This window comes from Myotis myotis, unplaced genomic scaffold (assembly GCF_014108235.1).
Source record: "Myotis myotis isolate mMyoMyo1 unplaced genomic scaffold, mMyoMyo1.p scaffold_m19_p_3, whole genome shotgun sequence".
Classification (NCBI taxonomy): domain Eukaryota; kingdom Metazoa; phylum Chordata; class Mammalia; order Chiroptera; family Vespertilionidae; genus Myotis; species Myotis myotis.
This window is the reverse complement of record NW_023416335.1, coordinates 121033303-121053552: the sequence shown is the minus strand read 5'-3', so window position 1 is coordinate 121053552 and position 20250 is coordinate 121033303. Positions and strand designations below refer to the sequence as shown.

Genomic DNA, 20250 nt, shown 5'->3' with positions numbered 1-20250 from the left:
AAATACCAATGGCATATTTTACAGACCTAGAACGAACTCTCCAAAAATTCATCTGAAATAAAAAAAAAAAAGACCCCGAATAGCTGCAGTGATCCTGAGAAAGAAGAACAAAGTAGGTGGGATCTCAATACCAGATATCAAGCTGTATTACAAAGCCACTGTTCTCAAAACGGCCTGTTACTGGTGGCACAGAACAGACATATAGATCGATGGAATAGAATAGAGAACCCAGAAATTGACCCTAAACAATATGCTCAATTAATATTTGGCTGGTGTTTTTGTTTGTTTGTTTGTTTGTTGTTGTTGTTTTGTTTTGTTTTTTGTTTGTTTATCAGGGAAAGCTGTGTTCCATGGCAGGCAACTTTCAGCAGAGCTCCCATCATTTGCAATGGATTTTTGATGAAAAAGATCTGTGGATTGAATGCCAGGACTTAACGTTTCTCTCAGAAGAAGAATATTGGAAATTACAAATATTTTTACAAATGTTTTACAAGCATTAGGTGAACATTTTAAATTAAGACAACAAGTTATTGCCACTGCAACAGTCTATTTCAAGATATTCTATGACAGGTATTGTCTGAAAAGTATAGATCCTATATTAATGGCTCCTACATGTATGTTTTTGGCATCCAAAGTAGAGGAATTTGGAGTTGTCTCAAATATAAGACTGATTTCTGCTGCTACTTCTGTATTAAAAACTAGATTTTCATATGCCTTTCCAAAGGAATTTTCTTATAGGATGGACCATATATTAGAATGTGAATTCTATATTTTAGAACTAATGGATTTTTGCTTGATAGTGTAACATCCTTATAGACCTTTGCTCCAGTATGTTCAGGGTATAGGTCAAGAAGACATGTTTCTTCCCCTTGCATGGAGGATAGTGAATGATACCTACAGAATGGATCTTTGCCTACTGCATCCTCCTTTCATGATAGCTTTAACTTGCCTACATGTAGCTTGTGTTGTACAGCAGGAAGATACCAGATAGTAGTTTTCTGTGGATATGGAGAAGATTTTAGAAATAATCAAGGTTATTTTAAAACTATATGAATTGTGAAAGAATTTTAATGAGAGAAAAGAGATGGAAACTATTCTTAGCAAGATGCCAAAACCCAAACCTCATCCAAACAGTGAAGGAGAGCAGAGTCCAAATGGAAGTCGTAATTCTAGCTATAGCCAATCTTAAAACATTCCTAAGAATTCCGAAGTGGACCAGTTGGAAATAAAACATTGGACAGATTTCAGTAATGTCTTCAATGGAACACAAGTAAATATGAATAGCTTGTTTCTATCAAGCATATTGGGAAGTGGCTTTATTTTTGCAAAATAAGTTTTTCCTTATCTAATTTGATTCTAGTATATAAGTGACTAAAGGCACTTGATCATAAAAGTTTGGAAAGGCTCTAAGGGGACCTACAGCCAGACATTTCAAAATTAATAGCTTTTGCCAAGTATAGTTTTTTCTTAATCTGGATAACAGTAATTGTAGTCTTTTATTAAGCCAGGAAACATACAGCATAACTTGTTTAAAATTCTCTTTGGTCATTGAAGGACCAAAAACAGGACATAAGAAGTGAAATATATGAGGGTGCTTCCCCTTCCTTAAGTTAAATTTTGAAATGTATTTAAGAAATCAAATCCTACAAAATCTTGGAAGATTTTGGCAATGATGTTGATAATTTCAGGGTAATTAATCAAGTACCTATTGATTTTAAAGTGTATTTTATTCAGTAGTTTTAGTATCTTGCCATGGAAGATACTAGCCCAGCCTAGCAGAAGAGTGTAATCTGTATAGCATACTTTGATGTTTTTAAATTTTAAAAAGTTATATTAATTCTGTAACTATTTTGAAATTCTGAGCAAACTTAAAAAAAAACCTATATGAAGTTATTTGCATTTGATTCACAGTTAAATCAGGCATTAAGAAAGATAATTGGATAAAACATAATATGGTTGAAATTTGGTAACATTTTAATGTTAATTTATACTCTACTGTGAAAAGTTTTTTGTATGACATACACGCTCTAGTTTATTTTTATGTCTTAATTTGGATCCTGAGCCAGAAACACAATCAGGTTTCAGACCAGTTTGATACTGGCTATTCTTAATTCTCACATGAGCATAGGACTTAAGACTAAATGTAATGTCAGTGGGACTGTGCTGTCTGTGGAACTTAATAAATTAATCATTTTCTTCAAACTTGAAGAAGAATGATAAATAAAATTTAGAGTCATAGGATACTGATGTACAATTTAAGGATTAAAAATTTTTATAAATCAATTGTGAACAATGAATTATGAAATTAAACATTGATTTCCTAGTATAAAACTACAAAAATAAAAGTATATTCTCTAGCTAAAAAACAAACACATAGTAAGTGAAGAGAAACCAATATATTTTCAGAACACAGATCCCTTCCCATAAGGTCATTCAAGATGGGCTTGGCTGGCCAGGTCACTAGACACATGTTACCTATGGATATACCTACCCTGGGGAACAGCAGATAGCCAGGGAGCCTGATGGATAACTGTGTGGAGAACAGAACAGTACTACAGTAGATATGCTAAGAGCACTCTTAGCCCAGAGGAAAGGGTCATTTCCCTGCCAAATTAAACCTGGGTGCTCAGTTTCCATTCCTTAGTCTGTTCCTGCTATCTGACATATCTCTATTCAGTCTATCCTTCTCAATTTCCATGGCCCAGCTTGAATAACACCTTCTCCTTATCAGGCCCCCATGGTCAAGCTCTCCTTCCCTGGAACTTGGCCTCAGAACTCTTACAGAAATTTTGATTTGTATTTTAGTCATCATGTGCATACCATATCTACTCTACCAGACTGTAATCTTGTTGATTATAGAAACTATAACTTATTATCTATGTTAGGTGTAGCCTGCCTACTTTCTAGTACATTACTTAGAACTTGGTGGGTGTGTTGTGTACATTTACTGTAGAAGTTAATGAATTATGCAGTTTATGTTGGTTCATATCTCTGAGCTTTTGCTTACACTGTTTCCCTTTTCTGGAAAATCCTTCCCACTTCAAGTGTTATTTCCTCCAATAAGCGTCCCTAGATCCCTAGGCTGTTGGGCTCCTATAGCACTTTGAGCATCTTCCTATCTTATCACTTATAACCACCGTTGTATATTAAAATTAAATATTGATTACCAGTTTGACCTACTTTACCATAAGCTTCAAGAAGTAAAAAAATTCATCCTAGTCATCCTTATTTTAGCCCAGTGTTGGGTAGTAGCATGCACTTTATAAATGTTTTTCAAACATTTATATAATCCCTCCAGAAGTTTCTGGAAGCATTAGCCCATGACACAGAGGCCCCGGTTTGTTTACTTTGTGTTCCTATTAGAGTGGGCAAAACTGTCCTGAGCTCCAATTCCCAGAGAAAACCCAGCATAAACAACCTTGTCATTCTAAGTTTCCTTTTGGCTGAATGAAGGAGTAGGACTAGGTGTTCTCTAGGGCCTCTTATAATCCCTTGATCCTTGTGTTCCAGGAATTCCCCAGCAGAATAGGTTGTTGAATACAAAAGAGGCAAGCGTGGCCTCTCTTCCGAAGGTCTATAAGATGACCCACTGCCTCTGGGATGGCTGGACATAGGGAAAAGAATTCGTGACTCTTCAGAGTACCCATGATTCCTCTTTTTAAATATCTCTCTCTCTCCTTTTGCCACCTTCCCTTTTCCTCATTCTCCCAGCCTCTCTCTCTTTTTCCCCTTTTTCCTTATCTGCCTCTCTTCTCCTACCCATTCCACTGCACTTTCCTGGCACCTCTACTTCTGCCTCTCCCGCTTTCCCTTTCTCTGCAGATTTACTTTATCCATCTCAGCTCTCCTTCATTTATCCAGCGTCTCTACCCACTCTCTCCCTTGCCTCCCTCCTCTGCTGTCAGCCCTGCAGGAAGCCAAGACTCCTCACGACGCCTGGAGGTGGGAGGGTGAGTGGGTGGGCCCCGGTGCAGCGGTCCCGCCCCTCGGTGCGTGTGTGAATGTGTGGTAGTGACGCGGCACAGGCGGCGGGGAGGGCGGCTGGGACGGCGGAGAGGGAAGCGAGCGGATCGCTGCGCGCCCTCCCGCTCCCTGCCGCCTGCCAAGGCGAAGGCAGCGCGCAGGCGGCGGCGGGCGGCATGGAGAGCCTGCTGGAGAATCCGGTGCGTGCCGTGCTCTATCTTAAGGAGCTCACGGCCATCGTGCAGAACCAGCAGAGCCTCATCCACACCCAGCGCCAGCGTATTGATGAGCTGGAGCGGCGGCTGGATGAGCTAAGCGCCGAGAACCGCAGCCTGTGGGAACACCAGCAGCTGCTGCAAGCTCAGCCGCCGCCCGGGCTCGTTCCTCCGTCCCCAGCCCCGCTGCCCGCTATCCCAGTCACCGCCGCCACCGCCACTGCTGTCGCCCAGGAACAGCTCCAGAACCACGGACAGCTCCCGCCCACCTCGCCACAGACTGTACCGGAGCAGCCGCCGATTCAGCACCACGGACAGTTCCTGGTGCATCCCTCACCGGGCCACAGCAGCAGGGCGCAAGCACCCCAGTCGCCCCACCAGCAGACAGGGGCGTCAGGGGCCATCGCCAACAAGGAGAAGGAGCGTCCCCCGAGTTGTTGCGCTGCCGCTGGAACCCTCCTTCAGCACAAATCCCCCGCTGCTCTCGGCAAGGGCGTCCTGAGCAGGAGACCCGAGTGAGTGGAGAAGAGGGTTTGCGGACAGTTGAGGTGGGAGAAAGGGAAGCAAATGGGTATGAGGAAGAGCCAAGGGGGAAATGGGTGCACTTAAGAATCTGAAGGACTAAGGTAACGTGAAGTGAAGGGGCGAGAAGATGCCTGAGGGTAGAAGTGTGTCAAGGAGATTTGGGGAAAAGGAGGAAATGATATCAGTGTTTGAGAGGGTTTGGGGGTTGTTGGAGAAAAGGGGAATATCCAAACCATCATTGGGGGCAAAGAAGAAAGAAATTTGGTTTAAGTGATTGGGGATGTTGAAAACTAGCAGTTCTTAACGGGGACAAGATTGAAAGAAAGTTGGGGTGAAGATTAAACTGAAGAAAAGGGAACAGTTGGAGAATGTATTTAAGTTGGAAAAATCTTAGAAGAGAGTTTGAGTGGTAAAATTATTTCAATGAGTAGTAAGATATGAAAAAGATGGAGGCTTGGCAAACAGGCATGTTAAGGGCTTTAAAAAGGCTAGGGTCTGGGAAGAGTAGACTTGGGTCTGAGGGAATTCAGGAGGCAGAAGATAAAGCAGGAATGATGTAAAAAGTCCGGGGCGGGGGGGGGGCCGTGCTGTAGATAGAAGATGAGCTGGCTCTTTAATTGATGCAGTGGGAATCAAAGCCAGGAGTGGCTCATTTGGGGAATCTTACCCTGCTCTGACCTGAGTGACTGCCTTTCTTATGAATCCCCACAGAACTAAAGGGGTGCAAGGTAACAACCCACCAAGCTAATGGAGGACTAAGTTATAGTATGAGGACTCAGTCTGGTTATAGCTTTCCCTCTGACTCAAAGAGGATTTCTGTGCAGGGTGGTTGGCAGTCGTACAAAGGGAACAATGATGAGAGAGACAGTTGCCAAACGGAGTTGGTATTTCAGTGTAATTCCTGTTTAAATCTCTCTGTTAGGTCTAGTGACTGCCAATCTTCTTTCCCTTTGGATTTTTGGTGATAACTGAAATCTCATGTTGAGTTGCGAGAGAAATAGTAACCCCCCACGAGGGACTCTAGGACCTTGAGCTCTTTCTTCACACACAATATCCATAAACTAGGAATATGGAAAGAAGAGATGAAAGGGGACTGGAATATTCTCCCCTGAGTATTGGGAAAGCTGTGATCATGTCAGTTTCCTTTCTCTGATTAGAGGTGATGGGATAACTGCATGGAAGAACGGCTCTGGGGAAATCAGCACCTGGTCAGCACCTGATCCTGACAATGATGACGCTAACGGAATTGATTAGGGGAAAGAGGGAAAAGAGCCAAGAATCTCATCTTCATCCAGTCTTGCTGTGCTTTAGATCTGGGGATACTTGTGAAGATTTTTATATATTTCTTAAAAACCCATGTTCTCCTCACATCTACTGTAGGTTAGAGAAGTTGGGTCAGGACATGTTAACTCACAGGGTAGATTTGACCAAAACCATGAGACTTAAGGGGGAAAGGTCTAGGCCAGTGATGGCGAACCTTTTGAGCTCGGCGTGTCAGCATTTTGAAAAACCCTAACTTAACTCTGGTGCCGTGTCACATATAGAAATTTTTTGATATTTGCAACCATAGTAAAACAAAGACTTATATTTTTGATATTTATTTTATATATTTAAATGCCATTTAACCAAAAAAAAAAATCACCCAAAAAAATGAGTTCGTGTGTCACCTCTGACACGCATGTCATAGGTTTGCCATCACTGGTCTAGGACCATCTGAGTTGGCTGACCTAAAGCATTTGATTTGAACCCCCAAGAAGATGGTTTTCTTAGCTCCCTCAGTGGTCCAATTGCCCACCCTTTGGTTTCATTGTTTTCTTTCCTTATCTAGCATAAAAAGCAGAAAGTCAGTTTTCCCTCATGCTCATAGCTAGTTAAAAGGCCCATGATACTATGTGGCTTTCCCCCCAAATAGGGAGATAAAAACTATTTCATTCCCTTTTCCTGAGGGCAGCCATGGCTTCATAAAAATGATGATTCTTCACCTGATTCCTTTCCTCTTGTTCTTTATTGTCTCCTTCTCTTCCATTGCACCCCACATTGTTTGCATCCCTTCAGGATACTATGTGGGCCAGAGAGGTTGAGAAAAGATCCTTTTTCTTGAATAAAAACTTTGCTGTGGCCCCCACAGTGGCTTAGAGAGCCCTAACTCTCCTGCCCAGGTGCTCTTGCTGGGAATTCAGGGGTTTAGGAACCATCTGGATTCCATCCAGCCTCATATGGCAAAACTGGAGAGGAAACATCGTTTTTCCTTCTCCCTTGTCCTGCTTCTGCTTCCCAGGAAAGCAGAACAAAAATAAGAAATAATTAGAGTGGTGGATGAGAGTAGAGATTGTTGGAAATCTCTCACGTAGGAAGTTGTGCCAGGCACTAAAAGGTTGATATCACTGGTAGCTCCTTCATTTATCCAGATCCTCCAGCTTTTTCTCCTGCTCCCAAGTCTGAACACCAAGAGACTTAGAGAGCTTGGGTATGGACATGCATGGCTCACCTCCTTCCCAAGGCACTCTCTCTTCCATAGATGTGAACTGTTGGCTTGCCGGATGCCTTTGGACCACTCATTTCTCCCCACTGTTTTGCTTTAACCCAAATTTTCCCCACAGGACTTCAGGAAGGGATTATCTTTGTTGACCAGATCTTTGGCCTCAGCCTGCTCTCTACCCATGACATCCTCCTTGTATGTCCATCCTCCTCTCCATGCCACTCAATGGTGCAGAGCTAGATGCAGCCAGCAGGCAGGGAAGATATCTCCATGGATAGAGTTAGGGGAGGAGAAGAGCAGAGCCAGCAGCTCTCTCCCCAGTATTTCTCCTAGGGAACTCCCTGCTGAATCAGTTCTCTACTGGGGGTGCTGAAGTGGAGGAAGAGATGACCGAGGGGGGGTGTCTTTGGATTGTAATTTTGCTGAACTCTTTTCTAATTTCATACTTTCCCTTCCCTGGCCTCATTATAGTGAAAATGAGGCCCTGGTGAGGTTGCTGAAAGGTAGGTGAGGGTTACGAGGGGCCAAGCACTGTGTTAGATGCGTTATCTCATCATACAGTTGTCTCTTATCCACGGAACTCCTCTTCCTGCCCAAATCCAGGAGAAGCAGGAGCCCTAGGGAACCTGGGACTGAGAAATAATGGATTGTTTAATTGTCATCAGATCTGCATTAATATGCAGCTTGGCCTCGCTCCCTCTTTCAGCTGAGGGAGATAAAATAATGGTGGCCTTGGAAATTAGGCCAAGGAAGTGACATTATGGAGATAAGTGATTGCAGAGACATCATGGAAGAAGAGACTTCAGGGGTTAAAATTCTTTCTTTGCATGTTTCCTGGCTCTTGCTACGCTTCAGCCCCCACTGCTTTTGCCTCTTAATGAAAGCAGCAATCTTAGCTTCCTCCTCTTTATTTTTTCAATCAAGGCTCACTACATCTACAGAATTGATTATGCTCTTCCTGGCTGAAGCCAGAACCTCAGCCTGACCTGGCAAAGTCTCCTCCTTGCCATGGAAGCATATGGCCCTACTTGAAGCTACTGGCTTCAGTATGACCACAGTTTCTCTGTTTGAGCACAGGTTTGCCCAGCCATCCAGATATGCATTTAGAGCACCTGGACCCCAGGGCTTGCCAACATACCCAAGCCCTTGGGCAGAGGATTTTTGGAGGCTAGGTAAGAACCTTGCATTATAATTCAAATTTAGCTCCTACCCCAAACTCTCCACCTCCAAGTGGCCATGAAGTCTGAATGGCTCAGTAGCGCCTGTCCTTTTTCTTTTCCTTCCTCCTTAGTTTTTTTTCTATACACTTCTTCCTCACTATCCACCCTTTCTCTTCTTTTCTTCTTTCTTGCCCCTTTCTTCCTGCCCCTCACACACTTTCTCTCTCCCATATTTTCTTCTTTCTATATTTTGCTTCTACTTAAGCTGCATAGGGAAGTCTCCCCCTCTCCACTCCCACCCTCTCAGCATAAAATAAATATTGGGTCATCTTTTGAGTTATTATACTGACTGGAGGCTGGAGGCTGGTTAGAAGATCATTGGAAGTGCTTTTTACCCTGTTATCAAGTTGCTGGTTGGAGTAGGTGTCTCTGTTTGGAGGTGCAACTCATGACCAACCCATCCTGAGAGCTATTAAAAGAGTATGAAGGTCTATCAGTCAGTCAACTCTATTGTATCAATTGTCCAGTTAATTCAAAACCCTGCATTCTGTGCTGTGGAAAGAGGAAATAAGCAAACAGTTGTGGTTCAACATGCAGGAGACACATATTTGGAAACATCCAAACAAGTGTAAGCAGATTGCAGCTGCCTAGAGCTACCCTCTATCAGAACAGAATGGTGAAAGGGGTGAGCATACAAATCACATTCAGAGTCCAGAGAGAAGGTTTTATTGGTTGGACTCAAGGGTTTGTGTCAGGAACAGTAAGAGTCAAGGCTAGCTGGATGGAGGACAGGGCCCAGAAGATTCAGTGCATGGAATCACTATAGCATCTGCATATATCCTGTCTTCTGATGACATAGTTCCCTAATCCCCTTATCCCCTCCCTCCAGGCAAAACCCTATCTATAGGGTAAGGAAAGCCCTGGGACTTGGGGTTCTTGTCTATCGCATGACAGAAGGCCTGGTTGCTGAGGCCAATGCTCACCAACCTGCCTATGCCCCTTCTCTTCCTCTGTCTGCTGCAAGGGGAGGACTTGTAGATGGTTAGCTGGAAAATGGGGCCAGAACGAAGGCTCACTGAGAGGAGGGAGTGTGTGGCTTTTTGCTCACCTGGAAGCTGACATGGAGTGGGCATTTGTAAAGATTTTCTGTCCCCCTCCTTTCCAATGGCCCAGACTGCTACGCTTCCTTCCCATTCAGCCAAAAAGAACACAATTCAAGAGAAACAAGTCATCCTGCCTTCTGGGAAATGCTGATGGCCTTTCTCCTCCTCACCAGCCCCCTTTGCCTTGCTCTACCCCTACTCTTTCCTTCCTTACTCCTGAGCCCTTCCCAGGCCCACATAGTCAACACCGTGGGGCTTCACAGTGGCAGCCTGGAGCATTTTCCTGTTGGCCCAAAACCAAGCAAGAGGAGCAGCAGTTGGTACTGCTGATTCAGCAAATATCTGTGCAGCCTGAGTTTCAAAGGTCACTCATGAAAAAAGGTAGAAGGGGTCAGGTCTGGGTGGAGAACCAATGAAAGGGAGGGTGATATGAAAAGGAAGAGGGGAGCTGGGACAAATAGCTCCGCTCATGATCTGGAAAGAGATTCGGATCCTGAATTTAAATCCTATGTAAAGATTTTCAGACAGACTGGCTTTGTTGGGAAACTTAAATATTTTTCATGGGGGCCCAAACATACCCTCAGTGAACTGGACACAGGGCAGCAGCAGCTTAGTATGGGGTTTCTTAGTAAGAGTTTCTGGGGACTCTGATGGCACCTCGCAGGTCCCCAGACACAAGGCCATCTGGCAGCTTTCCAAGGCTTTGGGCACTGCAGCTCTTTCCTCCTCTGCAGGTTCCCACAGGGGCTGCAAAGGGCTTCTGGTTTCAACAGAGGGAGAGGTAGTCATCTCCATTTCGTGCAATGAGGAAATAACAACCAAACGAAAAAGGATCAGGAGTGAGGGAGAAATTAGATTTTTCAGGCTGAAAAGAAAACCAGAGAATCACAGAATTGTCAAGATCTAGGGCCGTGGTCGGCAAACTGCGGCTCACGAGCCACATGCGGCTCTTTGGCCCCTTGAGTGTGGCTCTTCCTAAGCCTTAGGAGTACCCTAGTTAAGTTAATAACAAGGTACCTACCTATTTAGTTTAAGTTTAAAAAATTTGGCTCTCAAAAGAAATTTCAATCGTTGTACTGTTGATATTTGGCTCTATTGACTAATGAGTTTCCAGTCACAGATCTAGGGGATGAAGAACATGAGTTTTGGAGTCAGGCAAAGCTAAGTATGAATCCTTCTCTCCTACTACCAGCGCGAGACCCTACATTCATTACTTACCTTCTTTGAGCCTCTGATTCCTCATTTATAAAATGAGAAGTAGTATGTGCTTTGAAGGGTTGTTGTAAAGTTTAAAAGTTAAATAGTATCAGTTGCTTAGTATTGTTCTGGGCACATAGTAAGTGCTCAATACATTGAAGTATTTCTAGAGATAGAGAACCCAGGGCCCAGGACTCATCCACAGTCAGACCATAGTTACAGACTGGGATCCAGGCAGGATTCCCTCCCTTCTTACAGGCCAGCTATCCCACCTGTCCTTTCCCCATCTGCCCTTCTACCTCTGGACAATGTGCACCCAAGCGATTCTAGCTACATGAATGTACAGCTTACTGAAATGCAGCCAGGCAGGCCAAATCCACCATCCATTAGTGATCTATGTTGAAGGCTCACAATTTGATAGCTGAGAAATGTTTCCTTAAGCCCAACTTAAATCTCATCTGTTGTATTTGGGGATTTGTACTTAAGGTCATTGAAAGGATCTGAGTTATCACCCAATGCCCTATGGTAATAAGGATGATCACCCATTTTCTAAATGTAGAAACTACAGTCTCATCAAGTATACAGACTTATGAAGGACAGAAGGGAGGGTGGGAACAATGGGGCCTGAACCAGGAGACTGCCTCCCACCTGAAATGAATGAAAACTAAATCCACTCCTTCAAATTCTTCCAGCCCGGGGATGGAAGGGTAGACCTGCTCTTTTCAGGACTCTGAGGTCAGAAAGCTGAAAAGAATAGCAGGATGAACTGAGGAAAGGAGAGGCCTGTTGTGTTGTTGTGGGGTTTTTTTGGCGGTGGATGGGGGAAGTAGAGGTTAGGGGAGGATTCTGCTTTATCAGGTCAAGCATAGAAAGTAAAAGAGTTTCTTCTCGAGAAAGACTTTCTTAGATGAAATACCTCCTAGGAAAAACAAAACAACTGGAAAAGTAGAGATGGTGGGCTTCTAAAATTCTCTCCCAGGGTGGTTGTGGCTGTGAGGCCACCATAGGCAAAGGCTGCTGCTGCTGCTGCTGGTGTGTGTGTGTGTGTGTGTGTGTGTGTGTGTGTGTGTGTGCTGTTTTGCTGTTGCTCTTTGTTTGGAATATCCCATCTGGGAGGGTTATGTAACACTGCAAGACTGGTGTATGCACTGAATGGTGCCTCTTGTCTTCAGCAAGTGAGCAGGCTACTGTGGACAGAGAGCACGCAGGCCTGTCCAACTCCCTGCCCACTTCCTGTACTGGCATCAGGCCATTCCCTCTAAGCCATAGCTACAGGGGATGGAGGGCTTTAGGAAATGGAATAGGGTTCCTCAGCCCCTCTGAGGAGTCAGGTGAATGTCAGAGCTAGAAAGGTCCTATTAAAGGTCATTTGATCCAAACTTCTCGGCCCAAGATACAAGTGACTGGTGCTTCCAAACTAGTTAGTGGCAGAACTCTTCATCAGATATTCCACAATTAGGGATTCCTTGGTACTTCAAGGTTATCCCCTTGTTAAAATGTAAACTATCTGAGGACAGGAGAAAAACAACACATTTAGCTATATCAGCCTTTTACACTTCAGCATGAAAGAGTGTATTTGAGCCATGTCTGAGAACAGGTTTGATAAGGGCGGAGGTTGCCATGGTTGACTAAGGGCCAGGTCAAGAGGCTCATAAGGAGTTGAAGGGCCCATGAAGGGGGCTGTCCAGAACTTACATGATCTTTATCACTGCTATATTTTGCATGGAGTTGGAACTGCCTTGCCTGGACCTGGCAAGCAAAGGGGAGGGAACTGGGCACTCCCTCATTGGCTTGTCTTGGAAAAGTAATTATCTGAGCCATAGAAGGGATACTGTTCCAATGAGCTTCATGTGTAAAGTCATAAGGCAGGAATTTAAGGAGCACCTGGTGCTTGGTAACCCCTTTTGATTCTCTCTAGCATCTTAAAATAATATTTTGGAAGGAAAAATTTCACACAACCCTATTGGGGTTAGCTATGGAGCAGGAAGATGTGGGCAGGAAGGGCTAGCAGACAGTAGAGGCTGGTGTTGCATAGGCCTGAAGAGAATGAGGGATGAGAGGCTAAGTCAACATCTAGGAGGTATTTGATAAACACTGCTTGAATGAATAAACTCTTAGTGTGTAGGGCTCAGGCAAGCTCATAGGTGGTTGAATGGAGGGACAGAGGTCAGCTGGAGGGAGGCCCCACTGGGCAAATAAGTTGTGCTCAGGCCCAATAGCAGTTTCTGCAGCTGAGCCTGTGTGAAAACCTGGATCTGAGGCTCAGCTCTTAAGGATGTTTGGGGAGCGATGGGGACATGTGTGCTCCTCCCAGCTAACAACTCTATCCATGTGAGCCCTCCTCTCTTTCTGTGTCTGCTGCTGACAAGTCCAGTCCTCAGCCTGGGAAGCTGCATTATTAAGCATGACAAAGCACTTGAGCGTTTCATCTCAGACACACACACACACACACACACACACACGGCCTCCTCAGCAGGTTGAACTAGAAATGTGTAATGGGTCTATGATAATGGGAGGGAAAGGAAGCTTAAATTGTGGCCATGTCTCTAGGTAGAAAGAGACAGAGAGTGAGCTGGATACTGGGATCACCCTTTGGCCTGGGAACGCAGCAAAAACCAACAGCCAGGCTCTATCGAGGACTTTCCTTCCTATTTCTGCATCAGGCAGCGTCAGGTCTGTTCAGGGAAATGTTAGGGCACTAACAGGGGGCTGAGGGGTAAGCGGGGGTGTGTATGGTATGGATGTGTGTGTGGGACTGAGTGGATACAGCTGCGCATGGGTGAGTGTATTACTGATTTGGGCTGGGGGAGACTGATGTCACCCACACCATGCAGAAGATGTGTGGGCCTCACAGAAAAGCTCAACAGAGGTCTTCTTCCTGCCTCCCCATGACACCCTGGTCTGTCTCCCTGTCAGGACTCGAAGTTCCTTCTTCTTTCTCTGCATGGCTTGTTTCATCTCTCTTGGCTGGCCAGTTCCTTCTGGGTCTTTTCCTCTACAAAATGGGGTGAGTCTACAGTGCCTGGCTCTAGGCTTTCCCTGTCTCAAGGGAGCCTGGGGATCAGGGGATTTGCAGTCTCTGGAGGCTGTAAGCTCCTGGGAAGAAGGCTATCTGGAGGGTGGATGGGTGCAGGGGTGGGCGTCTGGGACTCTCTATTGAGCTATTATATTTGGAAGCTCATTAACCCGGCAGCAGGGAGATGCCAGGGATGCAGGGAAGGCTGCAGTGTGGGGTTTCCCTGCACCTGATTTGGCCTAGCTGTGGCCTTGGCCTTGCACCACATGACCTCTCAGGGATCTGGATAAGTCAGGTCAAACCGCTGTCTCCCTGCCTACAATGAGGAATGCACCCCACATACCAGGCAGAGAGGCAAGGTAAGTCTATAATTTCTTGATAAATGATTTGAATCGACCACGCTATTCATTCAACCCATCAACTCAACACAATGATTATTTAAAAACAGCAACAGCAACAGAAACTCTACAAAGTAGTTGGGAACCCCTTGCTTGCATCCAGTTTCAGTGACTCCTGTGGACAGCCTGGGCTTTACAAACAGATGCCCAGAATGCTTCCAAAGTGGCTATTTGCCATCTTTGACATTCTTAGAGCTACTTAACTCATAAGATCCCATTAGGGAAGGCCATAGGGAATTCCACGGACAGATAAGGGGGACACTTTCCTTCCAAGCCGTTGGTCTCCACCAAGAAGCCAGGACTCCTGAGTTCCGTGCCCACCTTCACAGAAGCCAAGTGTAAGTCTGGAGCAACCCTCTCCCTTTCTCTAGGCCAATAGGAACAATCACTTTTTGCCCCTCTCTCCACTCAGCTGACCACGTCTGTGGCAAAGCAGAGCTCTTTAGAGGTTGCTGCAGCACGAAGGGCCCAGCCTAGATGTGAAAAGTGATTTCCAAATGAGAAGAGCCTTAGGAAGGGAGCTCAGGATGGGGGACCAAGAGAGAATGAATTCACTCGTCCTTTCAGGAGAGAGAGAGAGAGAGAGAGAGAGAGAGAGAGAGAGAGAGAGAGAGAGAGAGAGAGAGAGAGAGAGAGAGAGAACAGACACCTGCGGGCTCTAAGTATGGCGGCCTTGCAGGTCTGCAAGGATGACGTGAATTCTGCAGGGCCTTCCAGCTCTACATACCCCAGGAATTTCCACTGGGCTCCTTCAGGTCATTACTGCTGAAAATCCGGGAGCAGCTGGAAGGTAGAGATTAGGTCCAACCCTCTCCCCATCTGGGGTCCCCTCTCCCGCCTCCGCCCGCAATCTCGCTCCGAAAGCCTGGGGAAGCCCTTCCTCCTCCGTGTCCCGGGGGCTTCTCGGTGGGAGGAAACGCGGAGTCAGGCTTGCTGCTGCGTGGGCGGCCGGAGCTGCTGACACGCAGAATGGAATCTCCCAGCCCACGCACTCCGCCAGCCCCGCGCGGCGGGCCCACGCCCCCACAGGGTGAGGCGGTGCTGAGTCACACACAGGGAAGCGCAGCCCTGGCGCCGTCCCCGCCCCGCCCCGCGCCACACCTGGGAGCGCAGGCTCTGGCGGCCCGCGGCGAGCGCGGGGGCCGAGGAGAGGGAGGGGCGCGGCGCCCCGCCGGCTTCCCGAGTCCTCGGTGCTCCCCTGGGTTCCCCTCCCACCCACGCTACCCCGGCCCCAGCGCAGGGCGGTCTCCCGACTGTGGCTGTTTCCCTGGGTCTCTCTCCGCCCCAGCGCCCTCGCCGGCTCAGCCGGGCGCGCACGCCGCCCGCCCACGGCGTCTGGGAGCATCCCCCGCGCCGCCGCCGCCGCCCCCGTCGGCGTCACCGCCCAGCCCTGCTGCTCCTGCCGCCGCTGCGCCTGGGATCCCGGCGGCCTCCGGCTTCAGATCACGACCCACTCACCCTCCACTCAGGCTGCTCCCCAGGGGTGCGGGCCCTCCGGGCTGACGTGCGCTCCTCTCCCCGCCTCCATAGGCCCAGCCCAGGCTGCTGTGAGTGGATTCCTTTTGAAGAAGGTGCGGGACCAGACGGCTAAGAAGGTCAGGGACCAGGATGGTGTCACCGAGGTCCAACTTCTCAGTATCCACCTTCCATAACCGTCCTTGTTCCCAAGACACCTTCGCAAGAAAAGCCCAGCTCTTAGTACCCCCATATTTATATTTTAATTTAATGGATCACATAATCTTAGAATTCTAAGCCAACCTGTGATGAAGCATAATAGCTCAGAGTGTGACACTGGGTTTGAATCCTGACTCCGTCATGTATTTACTGTGTGATCTTGATCAGCGACAGCCTTGGTTTTCTTATCTGCAAAATGGGGACACAATTAGTACTAACCTGGTAGGATTGCTGTGAAAATTGAGAGGTAATGCCAGCAAATCACCAAGTAAGCCAAGCACACAGTAAGGACTCCAAGTAGAGTAGTTGCTATTATTTTGGGATCCTTCTGGCAAGAACTGGCCAGAAAGTGCTTTTGAAGGTAGAGCACACTTCTTACCGTTCTGTGTCTTCCAGGGGACTCAGAACAAACTCCTCTTTTCCTCTTTGGCAGCCCCTCACGTATTTGAAGAGAGTCATACCTTCTTCCCTGGCCTTTCTGTCCACTATCTCCCCAACCCCAGCCTTTTTTTCTTTAAGGGGAACACACCTAAGCCTACCACGTCCTGCTGCAGTGGTTTGTGGGTTGCTGTGCCTTCTTATCACTGCTCTCCAACACAGGAGCCAGAAGGGAGCCCTTCCGTCCATGGGGTATGGCCAGACCACCCCTTAACCTCCTGCCTCAACCTGGCAAGTTCTGACCCAGCCTGGCTTTGAACGGTGATTGGTGCCTAGGAACTCACTGGCTTTCTCAGCCTCACGCCAAGAAGGGACCGGTCAGCTAAAGCCCTTGGGCTCCTTCTGCTTGAAGGACTCTGTTCTCTGACTCCAGGCCCCTATAGTTTTGCAGGTGGCTTGCACTTTAACATCAAAAAAAGGTGGAACTGTTTACAAGGACCTATTGGTTTTTATTTTGTCAATCTGGTTGTGTTCTTTTTAAAATTTATTTCACTCTTTACAAGTAGGTAATATATTGACATACTACAAAATTTACAAGATTCCAGAGTTTACAATGAAAAGTGTCTTCCCACCCATTTCCAACCCACTCACCCCCACTGTCACCCCACCAGCAACCAATGTTAGCAATTTCTCATGTATCTTTTCAGGGAATTGTATATACATTTAAGTGTGTATGTGCATGTACACATGCATGTATGTTCTTTTACACAAATGGTAGTATATTTTACACTGTACCTCACCTTGCTTTCCCCCCCCTAATAATCTGTCTTTATTGTTGAGAGTATTACAGATGTTCCCCTTTTCCCCTCCATTGCCCCCTTCCACCCAGTTCCCACCCCACCACTTCACCACCCTGCTGTCTGTGTCCATAGGTAAGATCTTTGGTTAATCTCTTCCCTCTCCCACTCCACCTTCCCTCTGAGGTTCATCAGTCTGTTCTATGCTTCCGTGCCTCTGATGATATTTTATTCATCAGTTTATTTTGTTCATTAGATTTCTTGTTCATTAATTTTGATGTTTAGATTCAATTGTTGATAGATATATATTTGTTGCCATTTTATTCATATTTTTTAATCTCGTCTTCTTCCTCTTCCTCTTCTTAAAGAATACCCTTCAACATTTTATGTAATACTGGTTTGGTGGTGATGAACTCCTTTGGTTTTTTCTTTTTTATTTTTTTTTATTTTTTTAATTAAATCTTTATTGTTCAGATTATTACATTTGTTCCTCTTTTTTTCCCCCCCATAACTCCCCTCCTCCCAGTTCCCGCCCCACCCTCCGCCCTCACTCCCCACCCACTGTCCTCATCCATAGGTGCACGATTTTTGTCCAGTCTCTTCCCGCATCTCCCACACCCCTTTCCCCCCCAGGAATAGTCAGTCCATTCCCTTTCTATGTCCCTGATTCTATTATAATCAACAGTTCATTCTGTTCATCAGATTATTTATTCACTTGATTCTTAGATTCACTTGTTGATAGATGCATATTTGTTGTTCATAATTTGTATCTTTACCTTTTTCTTCCTCTTCCCCTTCTTAAAGGATACCTTTCAGCATTTCATATAATCCTGGTTTGGTGGTGATGAACTCCTTTAGCTTTTCCTTATCTGTGAAGCTCTTTATCTGACCTTCAATTCTGAATGATAGCTTTGCTGGATAAAGTAATCTTGGTTGTAGGTTCTTGGTATTCATCACTTTGAATATTTCTTGCCACTCCCTTCTGGCCTGCAAAGTTTTTGTTGAGAAATCAGCTGACAGTCGTATGGGTATTCCCTTGTAGGTAACTGAGTTTCTTTCTCTTGCTGTTTTTAAGATTCTCTCTTTATCTTTTGCTCTTGGCATTTTAATTATGATGTGTCTTGGTGTGGTCCTCTTTGGATTCCTTTTGCTTGGGGTTCTCCGCGCTTCTTGGACCTGTAAGTCCATTTCTTTCACCAGGTGGGGGAAGTTTTCTGTCATTATTTCTTCAAATAGGTTTTCAATATCTTGCTCTCTCTCATCTTCTGGCACCCCTATAATTCTGATGTTGGTACGCTTGAAGCTGTCCCAGAGGCTCCTTACACTATCCTCGCATTTTTGGATTCTTTTTTCATTTTGCTTTTCCGGTTGGGTGTTTTTTGCTTCCTCGCATTTCAAATCATTGACTTGATTCTTGCGCTCCTCTGGTCTGCTGTCGGGAGTCTGTATAATATTCGTTATTTCAGTCCGTGTATGCTTAATTTCTAGTTGGTTCCCCAATATAAGATCGAGGGTCTTATTAGTTTTCTTGTAGATCTCATTAAGTTTATCGACGGCTTCTAAACAGTTCTTGAGAGACCTTAAAAGTGTGGTTCTGAACTCTATATCTTCCATTGACAATTTTGTCCTGTTTCTTTGTCTCCGCATTTTGTTATGCTTCCTTGGTGCACCCCCTAGTGGTCTTTGTTCACAGTCTTATAGTTAAATCTTGATTGTTGTAGCTAATTCCAGGGAGGGTTTGACCTCCAGGCCAAGTGGCTATGAGAATCAGCTGTGTCAGCAGTGAGAGAACTTCTGTCCTCTAGGGAGGTGCTAATCTGGCATTTGCCTGAGGCTATCCGGCAAATGCCTGTGTGCAGGGCTTGGGCGGGGCCGGTCGCACAGGATCAACAGGGTGGGCCGGAGAGAGCAGTTATGGCGGCTCTCAGTCCTGTCCCCAGGGGCTCTGCCTCTCTGAGTCCCAGCACCCGCTGCAAAGCTCAGAGAGAAAGCTGCACTCGCTCTGACCGAAGCCAGACAGTCCCGCTTCTCCCGTTTGAGTCTGGGTCCCTAAAGACTCGCCCGGGTCTGGAGCTCAGAGTCTGTGACTCCCTCCCGATTGAAAACGCCAACCGCGCTCTCGGCCGCCAGCCCGCTCGCGCACTCCGCACCTCAGAATTTGACTTCAGCACTGCGCCTCCTCTGAGTGTCCGTATGCGTTTCTCTTTCCTCCTAGTTGTAGGACTTCCACTCAGGCAGCGTTCCTGTGGTTCTGGGTGATGTCCCTTCCGTTTTTTGGTTTCACTTTTGAAGTAGTTGTTCAAAGCAGCAAACTCCAGCGTTAACCTATGCCGCCATCTTGGTTCTCTCTGGTTTTTTCTTATTTGTGAAGCTCTTTGTCCTTTATCTGACCCTCAATTCTAAATGAGAGCTTTGTTGGATAGAGTAATCTTGGTTGTAGGTCCTTACTATTCATCACTTTGAATATTTCTTGCCACTCACTTCTGGCCTGCCAAGTTTCTGTAGAGAAATCAGCTGACAGTCATGTGGGTGCTGCCTTGAAGATAAATAACTATTTTTCTCTTGCTGCTTTTAAGATTCTGTTTTTGTCTTTAACCCTTACATTTTAATTATGATGTGTCTTGGTGTGGGCCTCTTTGGGTTCCTCTTGTTTGGGACTCTCTGTGCTTCATGGACTTGTAAGTCTATTTCTTTCACCAGGTAGGGGAAGTTTTCTGTCATTTTTTCAAATAGGTTTTCAGTATCTTGCTTTCTCTTCTTTCCTTCTGGCAATCCCATGATGCAAATATTGGTATGCTTGAAGTTGTCCCAGAGGCTTCTTACACTATCTTCACATTTTTTAATTATTTTTTCTTTTTGCTCTTCTGATTGGGTGTTTTTTGCTTCCTCATATTTCAAATCGTTGATTTGATTCTCTGAATCCTCTAATCTACTGTTGAATCCTTGTAAATTATTCTTTATTTCAGTTTCTGTTTGATTAATTTCTGACTGATCCTTTTTCATGTCTTTGACATTCTCACTAAGAACCTTGAAAGTCTCATAAAGATCCTTGAATAACCTTATAACCATGGTTTTGAACTCTGTATCCAGTAGTTTGCTTGCTTCCATTTCTTTTATTGGTAACATGTTTCTTTGTCTCTGCATTTTGGCTGCTTCCCTGTGTTTGTTTCTACGTATTAGGTAGAGCTGCTATGTCTCCTGGAATTGGTAGAGTAGCCTTGTGTGTAATAGGTGTCCTGTAGGGCCCAGTGGCTCAGCCTCCCCAGTCACCTGAGTTGGTCACTCTAGGTGTGTCCCTGGGTGGGCTGTGTGCACAATCTTGTGGTTGAGCCACCATCTTCAGTA

At 45.8% G+C, this 20250-nt stretch overlaps 1 protein-coding gene and 1 pseudogene across 4 annotated transcripts in view; both read left to right on the top strand.

Annotated features, from left to right (window-relative positions):
* The first annotated feature begins 335 nt into the window (after positions 1-335).
* Positions 336-1189, top strand: LOC118652109 (annotated as a pseudogene).
* A 2845-nt stretch (positions 1190-4034) lies between these two features.
* IQSEC3 (IQ motif and Sec7 domain ArfGEF 3) overlaps positions 4035-20250 on the top strand; it is a 108747-nt gene continuing 92531 nt past the window's right edge. For all 4 annotated transcript variants that reach the window (XM_036301730.1, XM_036301731.1, XM_036301733.1 and 1 more), the window contains exon 1: positions 4035-4693. In XM_036301730.1, coding sequence (XP_036157623.1) covers positions 4140-4693 — 554 coding nt within the window. In that variant the 5' untranslated portion in view covers positions 4035-4139. The remainder of the gene's footprint in view (positions 4694-20250) is intronic.